This window comes from Camelus ferus, chromosome 21 (genome assembly GCF_009834535.1).
Source record: "Camelus ferus isolate YT-003-E chromosome 21, BCGSAC_Cfer_1.0, whole genome shotgun sequence".
NCBI lineage: Eukaryota > Metazoa > Chordata > Mammalia > Artiodactyla > Camelidae > Camelus > Camelus ferus.
In genome coordinates this window covers 29,734,558-29,753,184 of record NC_045716.1, presented here as the reverse complement: position 1 = coordinate 29,753,184, position 18,627 = coordinate 29,734,558, and the positions used below count along the sequence as shown (strand labels likewise).

General features: G+C 52.0%; 1 protein-coding gene across 11 annotated transcripts; it reads right to left on the bottom strand.

The window, feature by feature from the left end:
* Positions 1-108: 108 nt before the first annotated feature.
* LOC102510788 (AFG3-like protein 1) lies at positions 109-18,521 on the bottom strand. 11 transcript variants are annotated; one of them, XM_032464703.1, is made up of 9 exons: positions 18,353-18,521; positions 11,875-12,125; positions 11,460-11,609; positions 9,203-9,271; positions 8,006-8,106; positions 5,579-5,714; positions 3,525-3,617; positions 2,759-2,884; positions 109-1,706 (listed from the first exon to the last, which is right to left on the bottom strand). In XM_032464703.1, exons 5-9 carry the CDS (start codon positions 8,069-8,071, stop codon positions 1,660-1,662), a joined length of 468 nt encoding a protein of 155 aa, XP_032320594.1. In that variant the 5' UTR covers positions 8,072-8,106; positions 9,203-9,271; positions 11,460-11,609; positions 11,875-12,125; positions 18,353-18,521; the 3' UTR covers positions 109-1,659. The 11 variants fall into 11 exon arrangements, with proteins under 11 accessions (XP_032320594.1, XP_032320595.1, XP_032320599.1 ...); XM_032464704.1 differs by having other exon boundaries at positions 11,465-11,609; XM_032464708.1 differs by lacking the exon at positions 8,006-8,106 and adding an exon at positions 11,007-11,083 and having other exon boundaries at positions 11,472-11,609.
* Positions 18,522-18,627: the final 106 nt, after the last annotated feature.

The window sequence follows — 18,627 nt, the reverse complement described above, 5'->3', positions numbered from 1 at the left end:
AGGGCAGACTGTCACAGGAAAGTCTCCAGTCAAGGGACCACAGCAGACCAGGTCAAGGACTGGAAGGAGATGCAAGCTGCTTTGTCAGTCACCGTTGCTTTTAGCCAGTTTTTTGGTTCAAAAATTTATTGAGGAATAACTTATTTAATGTACAATCTACTCATTTTAAGGGTCTATTTCAAAGACTTTTAGTACATTTATCAAGATGTGCAACTACTGCCCTAATCTCATTCTAGACATTCCTGGCACTTACATGGTTAATTCTCGTACCCACCCCCGCCAACCACTAATCTACTTTCCGTCTGTGGAAGTTTCACAGAAAAGGAATCATACAATATGTAGTCTTTTGTGTCCGTTTCTTTCACCTGCAAAATACTGTGAGGTTCCTCCAGCATCGCAGCACCAATCAGTACTTCAGTCCTTTCTACGGCTGAATAATGTTCCAAGTACAGCTGTCCCAAGGTATCCACAAGGAGACACTAAAATCCACAGAAACCCAAGCCCCTTGTACAAAACAGTGTGGTACTGTTGGCCCTCTGCATCTGCAGGTCATGCCCTGATGGACACTGTGGTGGTACCCACCTTATGAATAATGCTGCTGTGAATGCCCATGTACCAGTCTTTGTGTGGAAAAATGATTTTAATTCTCTTAGGTAGATGCCCAAGTGGAACTGGGGTCATACAGCAACTGTATCTCGCTTCTTGAAGGACTGCCACACTGACCTCCACAGACATACCATCTTACATCCCACCAACAGGGAGGGTTCCCACCTGCCTACACCCTGCCAGCTCTTCCGTCTGTCTGTCTTTCGTGGCCATCCTGGAGGGTGTGAAGTGGGATCTTGCGGTTTTGACATGCATTTCCCTAATGACTAATAACACTGAGCATCTTTTCATGTCCTTTCTGGCTATTTGTATTTCTTCTTTGGAAAAGTGTCTATTCAAATCCTTTGCCCACTTTTAAATCGGGTTCTTTGCAAATTCTGGACTCTAGGCCCTTACGAGATGCATAATCTCCAAGTATTTTCTTCCATCCTGTAGGCTGTCTTTTCATCCCCTCAACAGTGTCCCTTGACACACGAAAGATTGCAATTTTCAGGAAGTGCGATTTGTTCTTTCACTTGCTGCTTGCAGGTTTAAGAAGCCACTGACAAATCCAAGGCCACGAAGACCCTCTCCCTTGTCTCCTTCTAAGACCTTTACAGTTTTAGCTCCAAACTCTGGCCTCTTCACCACTTTGAGTTGACCTCTGCATACAGCCTGAGGTCCAGTTTCCGTCTTTGCTTGTGGAGATCACCGTCCAAGCACCTTTGGTCGAACAGACTGTTCTTTCCCCGTCAGATGGTCTTCGTATACTTGACAGAAACGACGGACCAGAGACTCGTGTCTGGCCTCTTAATTCTCCTCTACTGGTCCACGCCTACCCTCTTGCCTGTTCTGGCTGCTGGAGTTTCACAGGAAGCTCTGAACAAAGGGAGCGTGGGTCTTCCAACTCTGCTCTTTCACGAGATGCTGTTGGCTACTCAGTCCCCTGGCAGTTCCACGTGAGTTTTAAGATCAGCTTTCCCATCTCTAGCTTTAATGATACACAGACATTCTGCTCCTACACATCTCCTTCCAGCTTTATGCTGACGCTGTCTCAGGTTACATCTTTTTACATCATGCACCCATTAACAGACTTGTAATCATGGTTTTATGCACTCGTCCTTCAAGCCATAAAGAGAAAAAGAGGAGTTACAAACCAAAAAGACCACCACGCCAGCCTTTCTATTTACCTACGCAGCGGCCTCTACCAGTGACCTTTATCTTGCCTCACAGCCTCAAGTTACTGGCTCACTCACTTCAGCCTGAAGGGCTCTCTAATGATTCTTGTAGGGCAGGTTTAAATATAACAAGCTCTCTCAACTCCTAAAAGTATCTGGAAATGCCTTAATTTCTCCTTCATCATTGAAAAAGAGTTTCGCCAGATCCTCTGCCTTCTGGCCTCCTTGGTTTCCAATGAGAAATCAGATGTTAATCTCATTGAAGACCCTTGTACATGACATGTCCCTCCTCTCCTGCTGGTTTTAAGAGCTCCTCTTTGCTTCTGACCAGTGTGGATTACAGTACATCTCAGTATGGATGTCTCAGGCTCCATCCCTACTTGGAGTTCCCTGAACTTCTTGGATGTGTAGACTCATGTCTTTTATCCCGCTTGGGAAGTGCTCATCCATTACTTCTTCCCTGGGCAGGACACTGAGGAGACGGAGGCCGTGGTGGCTGGAGGGCTGAGGCACCACCACATTATGTTCCCAGAGGGGCAGGGGCAGAGGCAGCGGCCAGCGGCTTGCCATGGTAACCATGAGGCCTGCAAAGCCCCCTGGCTGCTGAGGAGGTGTACGATGGACAGGAGCCCCTGGAAAAGCTGTGAACTCCTGATGTTTAAACCACTCTGGTAGGGAAACAAGTTCCCCAGTGTAAACTCTTGGGTTTTGACCACAAAGAAGAGAGAAAGGCAAAGGGAGCCCCCAGGTGGGAGGGCAAGCCCAAGACTAAAAAACGCACGGCAACTTCTTCACCTCACCTGTCTGCCCTCAGATGTCAGTCTGATCTCTGCAACAAAAACGTATCAAGTCTAAACAGAATTAAACCAGAAATTCAAACAAGTACAAATTAGCTTTGGGGTAATAATCTCTTGAGACCGCTGACATGTCCCAACAGAGTCAACTTTCTAAAGACAAGAGTGGCACCATGACAACACAGCCTGGCCAACACTCACCTGTGAAGCCTGGAGTGAGGACCGCCAGCTTCCTTGCCAGGGTGTCCCTGCTGAGGCTCTCATTCAACTTGAGTGGACACAGGTGGACCTTGAAAACAGAGGCCCTGCCTTTGACGTCAGAGGGGCCTAACAGAGAGAGACAGAGGCACAGACGGCCAGATGAGGGTCACCTGCAGCCACTTCACAAAGGCTGTGAGGGCAGTCTGAGGTTCCAGGCACCACCCGTGTGTCTGCACTGCACACCTGGCTGCCCGACTAGGGCCAGGGCAGAAGTGAACCATGGGTCATGGTGGTCATTCAGCTTTTCAACACATTAAAACACTTTCCGGATGGTGCAGCCTCTGGCCTACAGCAAACCCATTCCCGGGACCAGGACCCAACCACGAGCAGATGTAGGCTGCAGGACCGACGTTTCCTCAGTGGAAAGGGCCACAGTGAACTCCCCTTGTAAACTGCCCTTTAAGTTTTTGTAACAGCGCATGAAGAACAAAAGCTGAAAACTCTACGTCCGTCACATCACTCCCAGCTGCATGGACTGCAGTGACCTTCCTGCGGGGCCAACCACACCTGTTCTTTCCAAAAGTAGAGGGCACACATGTTCCTCCGTTGTTTCAAAACGCTGTATTAACTGCTTTAGGACCTCAATCAAAAATCTCCTTCAAATACACATCTAATGATCTATCTAAATTTTTCACCCAAACCCAAATTTTTCACCCAAACCCAAATGAAACCCCAAGCCTGAGCACCGGGTGGCCAGCACACTCACCAATGTAAATCTGGCGGTCAAACTGGCCGGGTTGAGAACGCCAGGCCGGTTGGTGCCGGCCCAGCACCACGACGTCGTTGGCCGAGTTGAACCCTGGATGCAAGAGGAGCAGGTAAGGCCGAGGAGAGGGTGCGGTCGGCACCTGTCAGGTCAGCACCACACTCCGAGGGGCCTCTCCTCTCCCCTGCTCTCCCCTGCACACCTGGCCCGACCTTCTAGAACCACTGCCCACCCTGGGAAGCCCCACACTGGCTCTGCGTCTCCTCCCACTGGCTCCACAGCACACTGCACAGGCTGCTCAGCGTGGGGCAGACACTCACACCCAAGGCTGGCTCTGACACCCACTCTGCCACGCAGGAACCAGCAGCTAGGCCCCCACAGTCCCCCACTGCTCTGAGAGGCATCTGCACTGGTGGGTAACCAGCCATTCCTCAGCTAACTGGGACCCCCACAGCCCAGTCTCAGGGTGTGGACCCCCATCCTAACTCATTACTGGTTCCTGCCAGCCTCTGACACCACGCGGCAACCTGCAGGGGTCAGGGAGACCTCCCCCCACCACTGTCAGTGCCCTGGATCACCCAGGTGCTGAAAGGCTTGCAGACCAGGGAGCCAGACGGGACAGCGGCAGGTAGGGCCGTACAAAGGAGAACAGGGCACCTGGCAGGGCCAGGGGAGAGGAAGTGCTCCCAACCTCCTTCCCCTCCAACTGTCTCTCCCATCAGCCCCTCCAGACATCAGGACAGAGTAACAGCTTAATTAGAATGACTGTTGGATACTCAATACAACTGAAGACTTGAGCAACGTTCTGGCCTGTTCAGAAAAGCACACACGGCAGTCCCATCCAGCACATCTTTGGCAAGGCCTGCTCACAGGGCCCCCGACCGTCTCTGGGACCCGGGATTTAAGGAGGGTCTCCATTGCTCCCTGATAAGTGGGGCCCCCTGTGTCTACACTCTGCAAACAGTGTGCTTCACGCCAAGCACGCACCTTCCCCCCCGGGATGTGCTGGCGCAGGGTGCCACATGACCCGACCCCCTTGGGAACCCTGACCCTGGCCGACAGCACTCCCGAGTGGCATCCAACCCACTGCCAGGGGAGGAAGTGTGCCCTGAGACTCCATAGGAAGGGCCTCTGGAAGCTGTGGCCGGCTTCCCTGGGCCTGGCCCAGGCACCTCTTCCCCGTGATTCTCCTCTGTGTCCTGTCACTGAAGTCAACCACAGTACGAACACAACTAAACATGGAGGCCTTCCAGTGGATCACCAAACCCGGGGTAATCTCGCGAACCCCAACACAGTTACAAAGATGAAGAGAAGACAAGATTTGCCAAAGGACCACAGAAAGCTTTCCAAAATTCAAAAACTGGCACGAAGGCCTAGACACTTCCCGGGAGGCATCAGCAGTCCTGGCAGGCTGTCAGACTCGGCTGGAGCCTCTCTGAGCATAAGTCTCGAGGGGGAGAGAGGAGAGAGATTTTGGTGCAAGAGGCAGCCTGGGCACCTGTGAGCCCCGGGCCGGGGAGGGCACCAACACCTGGTCCTCCTGCTGACAGTGGGGCCTGTGTGAACCGAACAGCTCTCTCCAGTACGTGTGCCTGAAAACAGCCTTTCTCAAACAGAATAATCAGGGGTTCTCGCCCAGGGAGCTACTGCACAGAAATGAAGGCCTGGCAGACGGTAATGTGGGGTCTCACCATTCACCTCCACCAGCATCTGGTTCAAGGTGTTCTCCTGCTCGCTCTGGCAACCAAAGTGCCCGCAGCCTCGTTTCCTGCCAATTGCACCCATCTCATCAATGAATAAGATACAAGGGACATTTTTTCAGGCCATCGCAAACATGTCGCAAACCTGAAACAGGAGTCCACACAGAGTCTACTCTGTTACCGGCACAAAGACAGGAAGAAGAGTCTACCAACTTGAGCCCCCTCTTCTGGAACCTGACCCACCTAAGCTGCTGTCTGCCCACCTGGGTCTCCCCTGCACATCTGTGGTCTGCTTGGTGCCCACCGCCAGGGCCCCACACAGACCCGGGGCAGGGATAGAGCGCATCCACCTACCCAAGCTGGCCCAACGCCCACAAACACTTTCAGGAACTCGGACCCATTCACAGTGATGACAGGCACACTGGCCTCCCCCGCAGTCACCTTGGTGAGAAGTTTTGCCAGCACCAGGAGGACCTGTGAGCACGGCTCCCTGGAACAAAAAGGTGACACTTGGTTCTTAAGGGGACGGATGGAGCCGGAGGGAGCAGAGCGCCCCCTCCCACTGAAGCAGGCGCCCTCCAGGGATGCCTTCTAGGAGTGCGCCGCGCTGGCAGTCTGAGGTGTGCTTTCTGTTTAACATTTTCTGCTTGTGAGATGAATGCATGTTCACAGTAAAACTGGTTTACTGTTTCATGGTAAAACGTTCAGATGGTGCAGACACACAAAGCCCCCTGTGCCCTCTCCCCGCAGCTGAGCGTGTTATTTCTTCAGGAAACGCTCCCAGGCAGGACTAGCTGGGTCACAGGGTGTGGTGTATACTGTGGCCACAGAGACTCTGTCCAGCTGGCCCCAAGGCAGCAGGAAGGCAGCAGCTGTGTGGCCGCCGCTGCTGTGCTTCCTTGTCTACGGCCTGCCCTTCTCTGCACTGACTTGAGGGTTAGAATCACAATTCATGCCCTAGTGACACACTTTAGTGCTCCTTCTGTGGACACCACTATGCCTGGAAACTGAGGAGAGACTTAAAGGGGGGCTTATGTTGCTTTATTTCCAGTCCGTGCTGTGGGTTAATATCTAATTATTTCAAAAGAGACCATAAAGTAATTTTTTTAAGTCTTTAAGAACAGAAACAAAATATGTAAAGTGGGGGAGGAGGGAGCCACAACTCAACCCACAGGTGCTGGGGCCCCACGTCTTGTGAATGGGGAGGTGGGGTTCATGGAGGTGTCACAGCCCACCATGCACAGGGTCTTCACGCTCCATCCCTGCCAGTCTCTTCAAGACAGGAGGCAGTGGGGGGGGGGGGGCAGAGCTCAGTGGTGGAGAGCTGCTGAGCATGCACAAGGTCCTGGGTTCAATCCCAGCTACCCCCATTAAATAAATAAATAAATAAACCTAATTACCCACCCCCAAAAAAGACAGAAACAAACAAAAAAGACAGAAGGCAGTGGACCCAGGGTCCCTGTGCCCACGTTTACTGCAGATCACACCCAGCGGGAGCTAGGAAGTCACACAGGCCCCAGCGTCCTCAGCACCACGCAGACTTGACAGAGTGCCCTCCCTCCACACGAGAGGCTCTTCTGTCACCTGCCTGTGCCACACCCACTGTTTACCACACACACTTTCCCAGGAAACACAAGCCCCAGAAAAAATTCCTGAAAGGCACACAGAAGCACCCCCAGCAGCACCTGCCTGTTAAGCCAAGGTGAGCGACAGCTGGGCTCCCTGCTGGTGCGGCTCCAACAGGAGCAGAAGGCGGCTTGTGCACCGGCCACACTCGTGAGCTTTCCAGCCAGCTCTCACCAGGTTGTCAGGCAGAAACACATGCCTCCAGCCCTCTAATCCCCAATGGTCAGTCATCTTCTATTGTTGTTCAGAGTAAGGTGTCGGCAGTACCCTCCCCGCAGGGACCATGTTGGGGAAGCTCTGTGGGGTGAGGACGGTCTACACCAGGAGGGCTCTCAGCCTGGTCCAGAGCCCAGGGACGCCTCGAGGGATCTGTGAATCTACTTCCTGTGAGACACAAATCTTTCTGGGAAAAGGACTCACAGCTTCAGCCGGGCCCTCAGAGGTCCACCCCCGAGCCCCCATTTCCCTGTGCCACACCTGACCTGCGGCCACACTGCATGCCTGCTCCACCTGCTGGGTCAAGGGCTTCCCAAGAGGCAGCTGCATCTGGTCCCAGACCCGTTTACAAGGGCAGTGCTTGTTGTTTTAATTATGTACTTTAATACCACATAAGTTAATAAAATAGGAGTAAAGAAAGCGGTTCCTTCAAAAACGAAGCTGAAGGCTTTGGATAATAAAGCAAAAAAGCAAACTGCATTAAAAAAAAAAAAACAAGGCTGCCAAACTGAACAGATAAGAAAACGTGAAAGAATGTCATAAAAATACAGGACTGTACTTGAATGAAAATCACAACCACAGATAGTAAGTGGTTTATGCAAGAAACGTAACAGAGGGTTTGAATAGGGTGCCAAACTCAAAGGAAGGCCTGCCCTCCAAGACACCAAGGAAAAACACACATTTGTGCCTGGAGTGGAAATAAACTCACTCCAGGTAGACGTGTACTGTTCCTGTGATTCCAGTTTCATACTTTAAAACAGTCACCTCACTGTGGTCTCGAGCGCATCAGATGAGAGGATTTTCACTGCTCTACTCTGCAAACGCTGTTTCCTCTCCCCACTGCAATGGACCACTAAAACCAAAGTCACAAAAGGCTAAGCTGTCAACAACAAACCAGGACGAAGCTCACAGCATCACCATGTTTTCTGAAGTCAGTACCTTTGGAATTTTGGCTCCGAGGTCCTGATATTGCTTGGGATTCTTCAAGAAATTCACAAACTCCATGATCTCCAATTTGGCCTCTTCGCAACTGGCCACGTCTGCAAACCGCACACCGATGTTGTCCCTGACGACCCAGGCTGTGGTCTCACCAACACTGAAGAGGCTCCCTCCACGCCCAGCCCCCATCGGACCTCTCCTCAGGGTACAGAGAAGGATGCCGACCAGGAGAACGGTGGGCACCAGGCTTTGAAAGAAAGAGCTAGAGAGTCCAAGAAAACCATCTGCCATATTCAAGGGAAAGGCCAGAAACACGGCCCTCCAGGCAAGAACACTGAGGGCTCCAGAGCCTGGCCCTGCAACACAAAAGGGAGCAGTTTCTTTCTAAAATGTGTCAGCATCTGTCCCGCAGGCACTGCACCACTTTTCTAAGGCTGTCTAGCTAAACTTTTCCCTGATCAAGCCTTTCCTCAATAAAAATAGATAACAAATTGATTTTTCACTACGGACATTATAACTATTAGCAGATGCCTGTAACTGGCTGGAAGGATGCACCCTCCAAAATAGGTTAAGCACTAAACTGTTCTGTGCTCAGAGCCAGAGGCCCTGGACTGCACCCTGGCTCTCTCATCGCTCTCAGTGGTGCAGACCACGGCCATCCGGTTGGGGGTCTTGATGCCCAGCTCCCAGTGAGCAGTCTCCAGGTTCCGCTCGAAGGCATCCACACTGCCGATGCTGAACCATACGAACTTCTGCAGAGACCGAGGCACCTAAGGTGGCCCCCACCCAGGGCCGCCACCTCCCTCACCAGCTCCTCTCCCAGCGAAGCCCTGAGCAGCTCTGAAGGCCCTGCTGTCCTGGCCCCCAAAGCACAGGCTCAGGCGTCAGGTCAACATACAAAATGCCCATCGACTACTGACACCTGCTTGCCTCCTCACTCCCTCACGCCATCTTCCTCTCATCCCAAATCTTGGCTCGTGGCTCTTACGTGCTACTTAAAACACTGAAATCACAGCTGCAGGTTTATAAGGGGTCCTGTGCTATCCGATGTGCCAACAAAGTCAAGGAGCACATTAACACAGGTGGGTGCTGGATACTGAAACTCAGCGAGGCATCTCTCTAAAAAAACATAAAACTACATCTTACACTAAATACCAAAAGCTATGTCTGGAACACCCAGCCGAGCCCACCCCTCACCTCGGATGGTGTCCCAGGGGCAGGAATCACACGCACAAACTGTTTGTTCATGACTTCCAACCGGTCCACCTAGAAGAGAGAAAGCCAGTCACAGCAGCCGAGTTACAAGCAGGACATCTGTCAGCATGGCACGGGCCTCGGTCCTCAGACATCCACACGCACAGGCGCCCCGGCTCTGGGAGCAGCACACACTCTGCAGACAGGCCTTGGCTTCGTATTGCACTAACAGGGACATTTTTAGCTTGGGATTATTTTAATAAACAGGAACCAATTCAAGAACAGGAATTATAACTTGGTACACTGAGCACTAAGCTTCTAAACTGGCTTGAAAATCCAAAAGGAACACAAACTGAAAAGAGCTTACGTTGAAAGAAGAGCTGATTTGGGAACATTCTGTCCATCCAGTCAGGGGCATGCCAACGAAATGAACGTGCAGCCCTCTGTCGCCCGCCCACCTGCCGTCTGGAGCCCACAGGCCCTCCAAGGGCGCATCAGACACGGCAAAGGCTGTGCCTACATCACCTCGTCCGCCTCCTGTCTATACCATCTTGACCACTACAACACAGCTGCTTGTGGAAATGGCAGGAGGGCCCAGGACTGGACAATGAGGACACAGTCCTAAGTGTGGAGACTCACCACCACCACAACCACTACAACACAGACTCCTGAACATGTCTGTAATACAGCCATAACACCTGGCATAGAGAGGTCTCAAAGCACCTGCACATCCCAGCTTCTCCTCTGCAACACACAATCCCCAGACAGCAAGGCCCCTCCAGCCTTCACGTTGGTGAGACGAGGGTGGGGGCACCCTCACTGTCCCCATTACACTGAGATCTTGGACAGCCTGGATCGCTGCCCAGCTTACCTGGCACACTTTATCCAACGCAGTGCACCACCGCCTGAGTGTGCAGTGGGCCACGGGTATGCTTTCAGACTGGCCAGGAGGAACACACACACAGACACAGACACAGACACAGACACAGACACAGACACAGACACAACACACACACACACACACACACACACACACACACACACACGGCCCGCCTGGGTTAGCATGGGATGGTGACTTCCTTCTTAATGTTTTTATTTATTTCCGAAAACTTCTGTTATCAAATTTTTGAAAAACAACAAAGCTGTTTTAAAACAAAGAATGCTACTGAAGTTTTGGGAACTGTAGTTCTTTGTTCCCAATTAAGCCCTTCACAAGAGAGCATCTGTTCCAGGCCATGGCCCTGGAAGTGCACCCGGGCTCAGGGGTAGCTGTGAAAGCTATCTTATTTCTGCGACACCCTAGGATGTTATCAGGGGTCTTCTCAGACAAGTGGGTAGGGGGTGGGGGGCATGGCTGGAGAGAACACAGATTCACATTCACACCTGGACTTTCCCAGCCTACACGGAAGTGCCCCTAAGTCAGGAGGATCTGGTCCTTGGTCTGAGCCAGGCCAGAGGCAGCCCCCACTGGACACCGCAGGGCTGAGTCAGGTGGGCTGGGGAGAGAACACTTCGACTGCACGTGCTCCAGGCCGAGTGTGGAACAAGCATGTGACTGTCAGCCACACAGACCCTCGAGGAAACTCTGGCATCTGTCCAGAACGCGGGTACAGGAAGACACCCGTCTCAACCTCTGCACAGCAGCATCTGCAGGTGGCAGGTCCCTGGCAGAGAGGGGCTGTAGCAGCCCTCCCCCCACCACGTAGGGAGCATCACCAAGGGGCTCTCTGAGGACAGACGTGTGACAGACAACACAGTGGTAAACAACAGTTTTCTGCCGACATCGTCACACAGAAGGAAGCCTCACCTTATAAGTGGTTATTTAGGGCAACGGGGGAATGAGTCCTCTGCACTTGTGAGAGTCTGCACTCAAGCCTGAGAGTCCTGCAGGACAAGGGGGGGGGGGGCCTCTGCTGCTGTGACACAAAGCCCAGGGATGACAGTGCTTGCCCTCAGTGTCTGAGGCCAGCGAGCAGGGCAGAGGTGCACCAAGAGGAGGAGCGTTCTGAGTCAGATATGAGACTGAAATTTAAAGATAAATAAACAAACAGAACTAAGTCTTAGAAGCTAAAGCTAATGAAAGATGAAGTCAGGCCATGACGTTAAAGGGGCCTCCAACCAGCAGGAAAGTGGGTGTGAGAGCTCGGCGGGGCAGTTAGTGGAAGAAGTAAAACTGTGTCTTGTCTCCACCCCGAGGCTGACAGACCACAGGGATGGGCCACCACCGCAGGTGTGTAGACAGAGCACAGAGTCGCCTCACCAGACCTCTCACCAGGTGATACCGCAGAAAGTGCTTCCAGCTGATTTCTTTCCCAGGGTCTCAAAAACAGAAGTAGAAAAATCCCACGGCAACACCTGCCCCTAAAACGGCCAGACTGCGGAAATCCTTGTCACCCCAGGACACCTCTCCCTGTGGAAAAAGCAAACACGAAGCATTTCACAGTTAAATGAGGGTGGTTCCTTCGCAAACATGGCCACTCCCTTTATAGAAGTGAGAGAAGTCGTCCAAACCCTCCCTCCTGACACTCCGCCACATGGCCCCCGGTGCACAACCAAAGTCAGCCCTCGGGAGGAAAGACCTCTGTGGTGTCTGAGCTCCCCAGACCACCCAGGAGAAGCAGAGTGCCCACCAAGAGCCCTGCCCGTGGAGCCATCATTCCTCAGGTTACTCTTACCTGGGGCTTTAAAAATTCAGACAGAAATTTCCATGTTTTTACAAATTAAAACCATTGCTCCGAAACAGCAGAAAAGCTGTACAAAGCCTGAGCTTGGAGTGACTGCTTCCTTGGGAGGGTGACAGGACGGTGGGACTGGTCCTCAGACGCACACACCCTCTGCATCTGTTTCCACCAGGCAAAGTCGTCCCACTCCCCTCCTCTCCTGCCTCCATCTGCTCCAGGCCCAGCATCCTTCAGTTCACCAGCTCCTAAGAGAAAAACTATGATCTCAGAAAACTATCATGTAACTTTCCAGAGAAGAAAGAGTCAGAGCACAGGAAAAAGCCTTCCAACATACAGCTTTCCTAACACTGGTGCTTTGTGGAGAATAACAGGGAACGGAAAGGAAGAGGCTGGAGGCGGTGAGGGGCAGAGCTGACCCCAGAGAGCATCCCCTTCTGAAGGGCGGGAGGGAAGCCTGCAGCACCCTCCAGGGATCCGGGCACTAGACATTTCCAGACAAGAAGGAAGCTGTAAACCAGTTTCTTCAACTCTCTACGAAACCACAAGCGAACGGTGCACACGTGCCAGGTGTGACCCAGGTGGGTTACTTTTAAGGAAGTGACACTTCGTATGCTCCTGCTGAAACCAGCACCTCTGTAACTGGCCCTCTACAGACACTGCTGAGAAGTAGTTCAGGCACTTGCGAACTTCCTCACATTCCACTTTGCTGGCTCCAGACCTGCGCTCTCAGAGTGACAGCCACCTTTCCACACAAGTGGCGGAAAGAAAGTAACAAAGTGATGAGAGACTGGCACTCATGTCACTTGCTCTCAGGCAGAAGCCCCTCTCCTCAGGACACCTGGGACCCACAAACTAGATGACTGAGTCCAGTCCGCAAGCCTCTTCCTGTAACATGTGCATGTGAAGCAGTAACAGTTCAAACTACACAAGTCTAGGCCCATAAGCAACCCTGAAGCCCCCAGCCTGGGGGAGATGGGTCTGACGCAGGACACACTCAGTCTGCCGTCTAAGGACCCCATTTCTTTCAAGTACAATCTAAGGATCAGGCAGCCTGAACAGTCCTAGAAAGCTGGGACAAACCAGAAAAATATCTCCTTTCCCACGTAACTAAATCAACTACACTTTCAATTAAAATTTCCGAAGGGTATTTTAGCGTACATAAAAATGACAAGGGGAAAAACAAAAACAAAAACAAAAGCAAATAACTGCTATCACGGTGTCTGCCAGGTATCCAGCTTTTGTTTAGCCTGTGTGATATTTGCTTTTTAATAAGAAATGTACATTTGCTCTTCCAGGAAGGAGCTCCCAAAACCCTTGTAGTTTCTCAAGCGGAAAGAGAGAGAAAGACACCTTCTGTTGTTCATAAGCTCCTTTCAACCACACCAGAGTTCGTGTTGGTGACTTCTGGAAAAACTCCAGTGATGGGGACTGGAGGGTTGGAACTTTCAACTCTACCCCACACACCTCCGAGAAGGGGGAGAGGAGCTGTATTTTGAATCAATCACCAATGGCCAACGATTTCCTCAGTCATGCCTGTGCAATGGAACCCCCCATAAAACCCAAAAGGACAGAGTTCAGAGAGCTACCAGGCTGGCAGACAAGAGCACACCCACATGCTGGCGGGTGGTGCACCCCATGTTCCCCAGGACAGAAGCTCCTGTGCTGGGGGCTGTTCCCAAACCTGCCCTGTGCGCTTCCCTATCTGGCTGTTCCTTCATACCCTTTAAAGTCCTTTGCAATAAACCAATAATCTAGCAAGCAAACGGGTATCCTGACTCCAGTGAACCACTCCAGCAAATTAACCAAACCAGAGAAGGGGGTCATGGGAAGCAAGTTTGGTCAGAAGGGCAGGTAACCACCGGATGTGTGACTGGCATCTGAAGTGTGTGTGTTACAGCTGCAGGACACCCAGCTGGTGTTGCAGAACCTCCTGGTGGGTGAAGAAGTGAAGAGTGACGTACCGAGAGCGAGGAGACTCACAGAACAGGTTTTTCCATAAAAACTTGGGAAACTAACCCAAAACGGGAAAAAAAAATCATTCCCCTGAGTAAAGAAAAGGTGGTCAGACAAAGGCTTGAGACAGAAATCACTTTCTCAGCCAGGCGACTCGTCCATAGCCAGGCAACAACCAGCAGATGCACGACACCCACAGAAGTTCCAGGATGACACCAGCACAGACCTGCCCCTGACGTACATGCCAGCGCTGAGCAAGGCCAACACAAAGCCATGGAAGCCCGAAGGCCATGATGACCTGGGGAATGGCCAAACATATTATGGGACAGGGTGGAAATCTGCATAAATGTTAAAAACAAAACACAAGTCTCCAAAGAAGTCTTCTGTTTGTAGTAAATCATGTAAGTGCACCCCCAAGGTGCTTCTGCGGGCCTCTATCCACCCTGCACTCATGGGGCCCAAGCAGGACACAGTTCCCAGGGAGACACCAACTTCACCAAACTGAGACATAACTGAGAGGACAGACTTGTCAAGGCTTCCAACTGCACAGGCTGTGGAGTGGGGAGCACCAGGGACAAAGGAAGGGAACGTGGCCATGCCCACAAGAGCGAAGGGAAGGGAAGCCACCACCACCCACGCATGGCCCACCTGCTCACCAGCTCCAAGATTAACCCAAAATTAATGAATGCTTTAAAAATTCTCACATGTAAAACAGGGACAATCTGATCCACCCAACTGTCCCTTTTACCTTCCATCACTTTTCCTTCTACTACTATTACATAATTTCTCAACCCTATAGGGACAAGATGATGAGGTTCAGGCACTTTGAATGCACGCATCACACTCACCACAGCAACCACAGTATCAGAGCAGGGTAGGAAGGGTTAGGGAGAAGCCAGTTTTCTTTAGGACTTCTGCTTGGTGGATCAGCACGCACCTCCTGGTTGCCAGCACACTCTGCTCTGCACCTGAAGCTCCACACACGGGGTATCCCGAGACACACCGAGCACAGCCCACAGCCTGCTCTGAGGGGCACATGGGCTCCAAACTAACTGAGTCTGCACAGCGTCTCTTATCTGCTTTTTGAACATGAGATTCGGCCTAACCAGCCCTCAGATGCACAGGAACAAAGGTTTGCTCCCATGCAACCCTGAAGATTTATCAAGCAACTTCCTCCTGGAAGTTTCTCCTTCACCGTCTTCAACGATATATCAAAACCATAAAGATGTAGAGGTGACCCAGAAACAGGATGAGCTAAATGTGACTCAGTGTGGAAGCTAAGGCGGGGCACAGAGCCTCCTGGTCATGCACCCTGTCCCCAGTTCCCCACTATGGAGGATACAGAGGAAGCCACACTCAGTTCCCATAAGCATTGTGCTGTCAGTGATGCGAGGGGAAAGACAGGTACCTTTGGATGGTTCTGAACACAGCCACTAGGAAAATGACGGTGGTCTCGTCTGCAGAGCCTGCTGCTGAAAGCAGGTTCCCTGGAGGCATTGAAACTCGAGAGACAATTAGCTGCTTCTGCAATACCATGGGGCATTTTCTCACAGTGGCCATTACAGGTTCAAAGAGGCCAGGATTCGGGCTGAGGTATAGCCCGGACGCCCTTGTCTATTATATGATTCAAACAGGATGAGTGGAAAATAAATTCAATGTAGAAATGCGTGACAAATTTTCATAGCTACAGCTGTCAAACAAAAGCACACTAATCACTTCTTGCCCAAGGCAATTTTGCTCACTGAAAATATTACAGCCTCAAAAAAAAAAATTACTCTAACATTAAAATTATGTGAAATTTAAAAACCAAAGGGTACTACAATTTATCTTTATTCAGCCAAGGATAAGTGCTTTTGTCAGGAAAGCAAACATTTTTCCAGACCCTGTATTTTCTTTAGTCCTCAAAGTGGAAAATGACAGCTTTTACCAAAAGCTGCTAACAGTACTTAACACCAGTCAAGGTCAGGACTAGAGACATTTCAGTCCCCACTATTGTAGAAGAAAGCCACCAGAGCAAAAGCAGGCACAAGAAAAGCCACCACACTGAAAAGACAGAACCAACCACACTCACAGTACTGACTGTGCTCAGAGAAGTCCAACCCAGCCGCAGATCGGGATGGCCCCAGTGTTTTATCCTAATGAAGCCGGGTCTGCGGGTGACAACTGTGTTATTCCAGCCGTGCCGTCTTTCACGATGAGGCAGTGCACTCTTCAAAGTAAACTCATTCCCTAATGATTAATTTGCTACTAGCCAAAGTATTCAAATACGCCTATCAAAGACCAGAAGAACTAAAAAGTAAGGTAAGCTATGAGAAAGACGTTAAAATCGGGGAAAATCTATGCAGGGGGACTCAGAAAGGAAAAGCCACAGGTAACGGTGTTGGGGATCCTGAAACTTCTGCACTGGGAATGAACCTCCCTGCTGCAGCCAGTCACCGTGCACAGCAGAACGAGGACCTGACGTCACAGAGGCACGTCACCGGGAAGAGATTTAGATGAAGGAGCACAGGTCCCTAGGCACCAGATGTGCGCCAGGTGCTTCTGTCACCTCCTCCGACCCTCAATGCCCCTGCTGAGAAAGTACTTGCCACTGTTCCCACTGCAGGGCGGACAAGCAGAAGTGCAGAGAGGTCCACAAGTGCCTGAGGTACGATAACGCAGAGCCGGAGGTACACAATGAGGACTCTGGTGCCCAAACCTCCCAGGTCTCTCCAGAACCAGCGCGATGCAGGTGGCTCGACAGCAGTATCAGGTGGTCTACAACCCCAGAGGTACAAAGGACAACACTTCAGGCCCCAAAACTTGATAAAACATCCAACTCTTTTTCTTTGAGATCTAATCCTTTTCTGATTAGTCAGGGGACCACATTCGGTGGGCTGCAACTCTCAAAAGACAGGGGTCTACTATCCATTCTTGGCATTTGGTTTAGATGAGCTTTCTAAATTGGTCTTTGCATATGCAAAGCCAAGACATGAAGCTGGCTCAGCAAGGCTGCCCCATTGCTGACAGGCAAAGCACCACTGTCCTTTCTGCGCCAGATCACACATCAGGGGACCCTGGTCTGTGTATCAGAGTCACTCACGTGCGGCCTCACCGGCCCTCGTCGACCTGCTGGCGAGCCACCGCTCAGTACCCTCCTCCCTTCAGGAGCCGACTATCCCACCTGAGACAAAGTGGCATTTATTCTCCTCCACTCCCTTCTCTTCATTCTCACTGCCTTTGCTCTATCTTCTCTTCCTTCACACCTCGTATAACCACCTGCATGCTATATACGTGCTTGTTGTCTGGTTCTCCCTCTTGGGTGGCAGGGGCAGTGTAGGAAACTCACTGAATGAAAAAATACCTGCACAGAAGCTTCCAGAACATAGGGTTCCACCTGATGAGTGCAGACTGCACGGGTATATCCTTTACCTACAGTGCTGACTGCTACTTCACCCCCAGCCTTTGCATGGCCCCTCAGCCTACAAATCACCAAGCCCTCAAAGCAGAGCAGTTCACGGGGCAGAGCCCTTGCCTGTCCTGCTCACCATGATGTCACCCAGGTAGGAGACTCTCAACAGACGAATAACAGAGTCTCGGAAGGAACTCAAAAATCATCCAACTTCTTCCCTTCACAACCAAAACCACTGAGGTCCTTCAATGTGACAGCACCCTAAGGCTGTATCAATACAAAAAAGAAAAAGAAAAAAGAAAAAAAGCAACCGTAAAATGTGGAATAATATTTCACAGTACCGAACCCAGGAGAGGGCGTACAGTACAGAAGTATCTAAAAGTGAAGAGGCTGGAGCAGCAGCCGACCAGCTGCGGTCTTATATTTCCTCTTCTATAAAATTGGATTATACAAGCGCCTACCTGCAGGATGGTTATGACTTAAATGAAATAATTCCTGTAGAGCCCTTAGCACGGAAGCCCTCAAACAGTGTAAGCTATTATTACAGTGATGGTACTGGGCTCCAAAAACGATGAATAACAACTACGTTAACACTTTATAAAACTCCTTCTTGTCCATCTTCATATAGGAGAGCAACTCTGCGAGACTGACAGAGCAGAGGCAGTACTACCGCTGAGCCCAGGAGGACACCACTTCGCAGTCGGAGCGAGCGCCCGAGAAGACAGGGCAGGTTCGCAGTGGAGCGAGGCTTGAACGCAGTGCACTCAACGTGGGGCTCCTTGGGGAGGGCAATAAGGAGGCAGGGGCAGCGGGAATTTTCCAAGGGCGGAAGGCGCCGCAGGGAGAAGGGCGGGGGCTCAGAGAACAGAGGGAGACAGGTTCCGGCCACGGGCAGCCGCCTCGGCCGCAGGGACTGGGGAGGAGCCCGGGGCCGCAAGGCCCGACGTGCGGTCGCCGCCCCTCGGCTCCCGGGCTCCCCTCGCGTTCTCTCACAGTGTTCCTGCACGGCGCCCCACCGCGCCGGCCGGCGCACCTGGATGGCGTCACCGCGGCGACGAGAGCGGCCGCCCCCACCATCACCACCCCCGCCCCCCGGAACCGGCGGGGAGCCAGCACCTCCCCGCTCACCTGCCGGGCGGTTCCGAGGGCCCTCAAGCCTGCCCTGGCCGTCCTGCCGCCTCGTGGGCCACCGCCGCATTGCCACAGCACGGCGAGCGGCCCGGCCACCGACACGCCGCCAGCCACTGCAACATTTCCACCCCTGACCTCGCGCCGCTCGGGCGCGCGCAGGCGCAGTATTGCGGCAAATAGGTCATAAGGCGCCACGCCCCCGCGCCGACCTCTGCGAAGCCTCACGCGTGCGCAGTAAGGACAGGGTGCGCTCCCGGGGCCTCTCGTTAGGT

Bases quoted from the DNA above. Each gene is read 5' to 3' on its own strand.
- LOC102510788 (XM_032464701.1), bottom strand. From the start codon at position 8,296: ATGGCAGATGGTTTTCTTGGACTCTCTAGCTCTTTCTTTCAAAGCCTG. The intron at 3,618-5,578 runs GTAGGTGGATGC...TCTTGCATCCAG, and splicing joins TGGGCGTTGGGCCAGCTTGG to GGTTCAACTCGGCCAACGAC. The intron at 2,885-3,524 runs GTGAGTGTGCTG...TCTCTCTGTTAG, and splicing joins TGACCGCCAGATTTACATTG to GCCCCTCTGACGTCAAAGGC.